This window comes from Poeciliopsis prolifica, unplaced genomic scaffold (assembly GCF_027474105.1).
Source record: "Poeciliopsis prolifica strain line A6 unplaced genomic scaffold, Auburn_PproV2 SCAFFOLD026, whole genome shotgun sequence".
Lineage (NCBI taxonomy): Eukaryota > Metazoa > Chordata > Actinopteri > Cyprinodontiformes > Poeciliidae > Poeciliopsis > Poeciliopsis prolifica.
Window position 1 is genome coordinate 4,706,113 of NW_026562401.1, and position 8,083 is coordinate 4,714,195.

The 8,083-nt window shown below is 37.6% G+C and overlaps 1 protein-coding gene across 1 annotated transcript; it reads right to left on the reverse strand.

The window, feature by feature from the left end:
- Positions 1-959: 959 nt before the first annotated feature.
- On the reverse strand, positions 960-7,231 carry prpf31 (PRP31 pre-mRNA processing factor 31 homolog (yeast)). The gene is made up of 14 exons (XM_055047501.1): positions 7,091-7,231; positions 5,688-5,903; positions 5,545-5,605; positions 5,370-5,453; positions 5,179-5,276; positions 4,324-4,430; positions 4,038-4,207; positions 3,783-3,940; positions 3,005-3,094; positions 2,776-2,903; positions 2,425-2,497; positions 1,505-1,633; positions 1,319-1,417; positions 960-1,237 (listed from the first exon to the last, which is right to left on the reverse strand). The coding sequence occupies exons 2-14, from the start codon at positions 5,901-5,903 to the stop codon at positions 1,124-1,126; spliced, it is 1,527 nt and encodes a 508-aa protein (XP_054903476.1). The 5' UTR covers positions 7,091-7,231; the 3' UTR covers positions 960-1,123.
- Positions 7,232-8,083: the final 852 nt, after the last annotated feature.

An 8,083-nucleotide genomic window follows, 5' to 3' on the forward strand; every position in this document is an offset into this window, starting at 1 on the left:
TAAAAGATGGCTGGAACGAGACGAGAGCTGGTTTGAGAGCTTCTGGCTTGTTTGTTGTTGGCATGAGATCCATAGTAGTATTGCTAGGGAAATAATTGCAATGTACTTATATTGAAGTTAGAAACAAAGAGATAAGTCTAATGCCAACCTTCGTAGAATTAGGGTTTGTAAGGAGGGTTCAAATTCAAAAATACTTTATTGATCTCAAAGGGAAATTAAATTTGGGTTGGAAGAGGGTTAGAATTGGGTCTAACCCTCTTCTGTTGTTTTGGTAGTGTGACAGCAAGTGTGTACGTATAACGAGGAGGACTGTTTAAGTAGCGTTTCTGCTTGAACTAGGACATTTATTCATGGATCAGACGCCTGTCAAGTTTTGCCTTTAAGCTCCTTGTTAGAGAACAGCAAGTTGTGCAAAAAGTATTGAAACACCAGACAGTTGGATATGTGTGTTTAGGAGTTCAAAGGTCACAAGGTTCCCTCTTAAAGGTTAAACTGTATTTTAGGCTCATCTGTAAATTTAACCAAAAAGCCAAATATTCTTCTTTTGATAACTTATTAAATGAAAAAAAAAATCCTTTTTTATGCAATATTAGACATAAAAAAATGCAAATAATACATTAAATTCCTTTTTTCTAAATACAAAATGATAAAATGCAATAACGTTGCATCCCTTTAGTGAACACCTGATCATTTGTAGCAACTTTTAGCAAATTTCAACTAAAACCTCACACTTGGAGTTTTTGATAGCAAATATTTAAAAGATTTCTTAACATTTAATCTTAAATGCAAAATGAATTTTTGTACAGTTTTGGCTTAATTATTGCTTTGAATATGTGTCTCTTTGCACAAATAGCATATTTTAGAGTTTGTGTGCTCCAGTTAATTGATTTCTAATTTGGTTGACAATTATTTCAAAATTAATTTAACCATGATCTATTTACAACCATTTCAAAATAAGCTAGGGTTAAACTCTTTAATGAAGATCAGTTTGAAAAAAAGAAAATCACAATCATTACAGTTCACATTTTAAACCAAACTCAAAAGATATTTTATTACAATGGTATAATAAAAAATAAAAATAAACAGGGTGGAGCACATGGGAGAAAATGACAAATGCACTTGGTTACATCTTTGATTCTTTCTTCACTTTGAGGAACTCTGCCATGTTGGAGAAATATTTCTGGTTGGCTTCAGCGACCTTCTTCTCTGCAGCCTGAGGGTTTACAATCTCCAGGCCCTGCAGGGGAAAGCAGGATGAGTCGAAATAGGGGAATAAAAAAAGATAAACGCTCCACTCACCAAAGGTCACACTTCTTACCTGAAGGGGAGTAAAAGCGACACTGGAGCTGGTTCCCGACGAGCGATCTCTGACTGTGGACTTTCCTCCATACGTCATGCTCTGCTTCTGCAGCGTCCTCTGTTGGCGATAAAACCGTGTGCAGAGATATAAGCGACAACATAAATCAAGCAGAGCTGGGAGACCAAAGGAGCGGCGAGTGTTTACCTGCAGGGATTTGGAGATCCTCGCCTTGGTGGCCTCGTTGACCTGAGCCTGTCTGACTCTGCCGCTGCCGCTTTTCCCCAGCTGACCCAGACTGAAGCCCAGATCCTCCTGATAAGCATCGTCTTCGATCTGCCACACAAAGTCAGAGACGAGCTTAAAGCCTCACCGCATAAAGTGACAAAATAATAAATAATGAGCAAAGATTAAAAAAACATTTTATCTCAACTAAAAACAAACATGCATGTGCATTTAGACTTGCTGATAAATGCATTTAATCCACAAACCTCAACTAGTTTTCATCATTTGAAACTTTTCACATGAGCCAATTAAAAAGCAACAGAGTTGAACAGAAGATAGTTAGATTCACTTGGGTAACAGTTTGGAAAAAAATTCACTTTTAAGAGTATTTTTACGATGCTGTACTTTTTACTTTTACTTGACTACATTTTCTGGATACTCAAAGCTTGTTTTAACAAATAAACAACATCTCTGTCTGTTTCTCTTAAAGCTTCATAAGTTTTATCTCTAAAGAAACTGACTTAAAAAAAACCTCTTTTTCCTCACTTTTAATTAGGCTATTTATATTAATTATTTTTAATTTTGGTCCTTAAAATAAGAGCATTTTATAAAGTGTGATTTTTATATTATCTGACTGCATGTTGAGCTCTTTTGACTTTAGTAGAAATTCACCAATATGGGGTAAAATAGTTTAAAACAATGCAGATTTCTTTTTTTCACACACTGGCGCAAAAAGACACTCAGCTTGGAGTTTTATTTTTATACAAACTGTTTCCACATTCTCCAAGAGAAATATTTTGTAGTATAAAGATAGAACGTAAGCTGATAGGGAGACACTGCTGCAAGATTACGAAACAAATCTAAAAACAGAGCTGAGAAGAAAAAATAAAAATTACACACACCTCTGCAAAGGTCATTCTGTTGGCATGTTTCCTGATCTCCGTCAGCCCAAGACGCTCCTTCATCTTTCGATACCTGCAGGGAAAGAGAAGAGAACAGTTAGCTTGGAAATGGGAGCTACATTTATAGCTGCTGGCGTTTAAAACTTGTAAGTGTGAGTTATGCAAGATGCTTGTCTTTGCTTTCCAACGTTCAGGAAGCTTCTTTCATTGGAGTCGCCTGAATTTACTTCAACCGATTTAAGGAACACAGGATTACGATTTGAGTTGTTGCTCACTTTAGGGCTTAGAAGCTTTTAATGTCTAAAAAAAATAAATTGTTTGAAAATCAAGCCTTCCTGATAGATTCTCTACCTTCTTCCTCCTCTTTTCTTCCTCTGTCCGTCCAGCGGCGCCGGCAGAGGTTTGACCTGCTTCACTGGCGGCGGCTCCTGCCATTTATCAAACTTCCTCTCGATTTCCTCTTTTAGATCATAGCCAACCTGCAGAAGGAAAAAAAAACACGTTTATAATGAACACAATCCAAGTCGTTCTCATCATGATTGTAAAATAAAAATGCGTCAACTGCGCATGTTTCTCGGACCTTTCCATCTGAGCTCTCGTGAAAACTGTCCACTCGTGAAGCCAGGGTGCATTTTGCTGCCACCAGACGCGCCGCCTTCCTCCTCAGGTCCTGAGTGGAAGGAGAACAGAAAGTTTAACCAATCGGACTGGAGGATCATTTTCAATTGACAAACTAGACAAAAAAAAAAAAAAACATTTTTTATCTGCTTTTGAATTGCATAGAAACAAAAACATCTTCAATTTTAGTCTCGGATCAAAAATGCAAAATAGGCCAAATTAGATTTTGATATTTTTTTACGTAATGCAGGAATTGTTCATAAATGGTAGGATATTCAGTGATGGCTTGGTGACCTTACCTTACCTTATTTTGTGTTTATTTTCAAGTATGTTGCTGTAATGTGTGTTTGTTGTCGTTAGTGTCGGAGACCATGCAACGGTTCGGGTGTTTCATAAAAGGTTTGATTTTTGTTGTGAGGATAAAATAAAAACTACAAAAAACATCAATGTATTGGGCATTTTGAAGTGGAAATGAGAACTTTTTTTTTTCTTTTTTCAAATTTTAACTCTCTTATAAAACAATTGGACAAAAAGTACACAAACTGCAGCCCGCTTTTCTGTTTTGTATTTTTGATCCGAGACTAAAATTTAAAACATTACGAAAAAAAACAACAACTAGAAAGTAGTCTGGGGTATTTTTTTTGTTGTAAATTAAAAACGGAAAGAAGAAGTGATGTACAGATTGAGGAAAGCTTCGGTTCAGAGGGGAAAGGAGCGACGGCTCAACATGATCAGCTTACAGGCGGCAGCGACTGCACGACGTCACAGTGGTAGATGAATCCTGTGTGTGGAAGCAGAGACGTGCTGCTGAAGCCAGACAGCGTTTTCCTCTGAGCCCCCAGCAGCATCAGGTTGCAGGCCGGCATCTTTGACAGGTTAGTGAGACCGCCGGCGATTCCTGCAGCCGGGTCGAGGAAAACAAAAACATCAGCAACCAATGAAGGGCGCGTTCGCAAAACGCACGTTCTGGTTCTGTTTGGCGTTTTTTTCCTCACCCATGATCTTGGCAGCAGTTGATGCTCCCACGATGATGGACAGGTTCGGGGCTATGAAGGACATTCTGGACTCCACGTACTCGTATATCCTGTGTTTGGATTGGTTCAGCTCCAGCGCCATGTCGCACGCCTCTTCAAGCTGCTTCAGTTCCTCCTCACTCAGCTGCGACCTGCAAGCACACAAAGTTCAACTGAGCTCTTTACAGCAGCATTTCATTGAACGGCTGTGAAGCTGCAGCTACAGGAGCGGGTTTAACGTTCAAACGATGAAAGGTGAGAGACTCACCCCTGTGTGGTCGACGCTGTGACGCTGACCACCATGATGGTGGCATTGGTGAGGATTTGCTGCAGCGTCTCATTGTTCTTACATTTCTCCAGATTGTTTCCCAGTTCCTTCAAACAGGAGAGACGAAATGCAGTTAAAATACACCTTGTAGAAAAGAACAGCAACCTTTTTGTCTTTCTGATATTAAATCTGGAAAAACTTTCTCTGTTTTAGGACAGACAGGATTATCAAGGCCACCTTCATGAGAGCTAACTTAATTTTTCTACTTCTTTAATTTCAGAAGTAGAAGTTAATTTCATTCACACACAATTATTCTGTATTTGGTAGTTTTGCTTTTAAACTGAAAGACTGGAGTCAAATGTTTTGGGTTTCCTATGTGTGCTGGGATTCTGGCCCGTTCCTCCTGTCAGAACTGGTTTAACTGGGTCAGGTTTGAAGACCATGCTGCAGCTCTTCAGCTCCGACCGCAAATTTTCTTTGGTACTGAGATCAAGGTTTTGTAACAGCCACTCATAAACACTGACTTCACTGTCGTTAGCTCCCATTGTAGCTATTTTGAGTGAAGATCTGCTTCAATACTTCCACATAATGTTCTTCCTACATGACATAATCTTATTTTCCTGCAGCAAAGCACCTCCACCATACTGCACAGCGAGGATATTTGTTCTCAGATGGGCGAGTTTATCAACTTTTCCAACAAATGCAACAACGGTTAAGGTAAAATATTTTTCATTTTGGTTTCATCAGGTCACTGTAATCTATCTTCTTGAAGTTTTGAACAGATGAATCAATATGGCACCCTGTCAAAGCACAAGTTGAAAATGTGTTTTTTTGTTTTTTTAAATCTCGGCGTACCTTTACTGTGCGGATGTAGTCCAGAGAATCTGGCACCAAAGACTCGAGCTCTGGAAACCTCTTGGAATATTTGTCTCGAGTGAATTTATGAATTATGTCTGAAAAAACAGGAGACAAAACTCTGATCATTAAGAGGGGACATACGTTTCTTCACATTTTTAAACAATATTTCTCGTTTTACAAAAACTCACTGAGCTCGTTGTCGATCTCCACTGTGAGATTATTGGCTGCTACAATCAGCCTGTATTCTGGATCGGCTTCAACTGGACCTGACACTGAAAAGAACCACAAAAAGATAGTATTTTAATTCCAAGTATAACTATTAACAATGTAACATTTTAACAGTCATTTAAATATGTCACAGACCGTCTGAGTTTTTGCGCTGCTTTCCAATATATTCTGAGATTTTCTCCGTAATATCTGAAAACTTTTAAAAGACAACATGATTATAAACCCAACTAGGTTTGCTTACGCCAAATATTACTTTATATGAAGCCCAAAAAAAATACCTGTTTGCTATTGCGGAGCTTAGCGATGGACGCCACGCTCTCAGCTTTACTGTAATCCACCTCCATCTCCTCTGGAATATCTTCCAGCACTCTCTCCATCCTCCCCTGACTCCTCTCTCCATCGCTATCCCCCTCCTCTTCTTCTGGATATAATCCGTCTTCTCCCTCATCTCCTGCTTCCTCCAGATCAGCCAGGAGCTCGTCAGCCAGAGACATCTGAAAGGAAATCGTTATGAAATAAGGGATGCGATGCAGTGAAAAGCAATGAATCACAAAGAGATGAAAGAAAACAGTTTGTATAACAGTTTGCCTTAAAAGTGGATATAAAAAGAGGCTTCACCTTTTCCCTGATGAAAAATAATTTGTTCAGGGAAGCTGAGGTGTTATTCAAAGTATCACCAGAAATGAATAAAAACACACATTGTTAACTTGGCATCTACTTGAACTTCAGTAACTTGTTCTCAATGACATTTTTTTTGTTTGGTTCCATTTTTAATTTGACCCAAAACACTTAAATGTTGTTTTAAAATCACAACTGTAAGAGCTCATCATAAATACAGTGTGATTTAGTTTTTAATCATAATTTCTCTTATAGTTAAAATACCTTTTCTAGTGCTTTATGTATTGTTACATTTCTTAATTTAATTTTTTAATCTTACTTTTGCATTTTTACTGATGTTTGCTCCTTTGTTTTGAACTTGTGTAAAGCACCTAGTTCTTATATTCAACTGCATTTTCCGCATTTTGTGATTTTAAAATACCAATCGTACACATTTAGTAGACCAAGTTCAACAATTAAATGTAAATATGCTCTAAGCATAAAAACAGTTTGCCTGAGAAACTGCATGCAGAGGTGGGTTTACTAAAATCATAATTATGTTAAAAGAACAAAAAATGTTTCTTAAAGGAACGTATCGCATGATGAGGTTTACCACTAAGTAAATTATACTTTTACCCAATGCTAAATTACTTTATTCAGTGATTATCCACACCATTAATATACCAAACTGATCAAAAGTTTAGATAGATTAAAGATTCCCATCATTCAGCACAACAATGCAGGACGAAATTACACTGCACACGCTCACATAAAACATATTGCTAAAGGTTAAAAAAAAGAAAGAATGAATAAATAAATATTACACAGGTTGGTAGTACATATTATGCAAAGCGTCAGTTTGAATTTGAAAAACCATTTCCGATATTCCCCCATCATCTAACAGATGTTAGATAATGATAATGCCACAGAGCTGTTTATATGAACCACAATAGAAACACCAAAACTGTCAGAAACACTGAGAAATGCATCAGTGTTTACTGTGGCTGTGACTCTGTTAGCCTGCTAGCTTCAGTAAAAGTTGACGAACGAAACCCGGAGTTTATTTTAAAAATAAAACACTTACCTCCGAGGCTCAAAATAGGCCCGAACTGGTGACCAAAAAGCTGCGCGATGAACCAAAAATAATCTGTTTTAAGCGAATAATCTGAATGTTTAATCGTTGCTGTCCTCCTGTAAGGAAGCGCTTCGGTCTGAAAACGTTCTGGTCGCAGAGTAAATACGTCACCGTGACGTCCTGCTGCTTTGTGGGAAATGGAGTCCGTCAGGCACACAAACTCAGATGATATAGGTGTCATCCCGTGACCTGAAGTGGCAAAAATGCAGTCATCCATATTCATTCTTTTGGTAAATTATCATTTATATTGATATTATCATTTATATTGATATGTATTTAAATTTATATTGATGTTACCATTATGTGAATGGATTGTTGATTTAAGCAAATTAAAAAGTAAAGAAAAACAAGAAGAAGCTGTAAAAAGTTTCCTTGTTGCCATAACAATGTTGTTTTTTAAGCAAATCCAAATAGGTTTGCAGGTGAGCCCTCGCTACTGAGAGTGTTATTCATGCCTTATGAACCTCTGATTTAATTTGTTGCATTCCAGCAATTATGTTTAAAGAAAAATGATAAAAGTGAAGCACATCCCTCCATCGGACTGGTCGGTTTCCCACAACTTCAATATGCCCCATTGTAATTCCTACTGTTAATTTAAGGGTCAGAAACCATGTCATGAGACAGTTCAAATAAAAGATTCACATTTGTTTCAACCTTTATTTCCCCCCCCCCCCACCCCCCCTTAATTATACATCATCCCCTCTGAAAAGCCTTTTTAAACAACACAAGTTTAAACCAACATTTAAACAGATCGAACAAACAGACTAGCATGACCTCTGCTGCATGATCGACTGTCATTAGTAGAAAATGGGGTAAATTAACAGGTTCACAAACAAATGGAGCTAATTACTCATGAAAAGCTTCGATTGGTGGAGCTATAAGCTACATTAACTGTCATTAAACTATACAACAAAAAAGGAATGACAAGACTGCTAAAATTTT

Coding starts and splice junctions, on each gene's coding strand:
- prpf31 (XM_055047501.1), bottom strand. CDS start 5,903: ATGTCTCTGGCTGACGAGCTCCTGGCTGATCTGGAGGAAGCAGGAGAT. Junction 5,454..5,544: donor GCAGCGCAAAAACTCAGACG/GTCTGTGACATA, acceptor GGTTCTTTTCAG/TGTCAGGTCCAGTTGAAGCC. Junction 3,941..4,037: donor AACTGCTGCCAAGATCATGG/GTGAGGAAAAAA, acceptor ACCCGGCTGCAG/GAATCGCCGGCGGTCTCACT.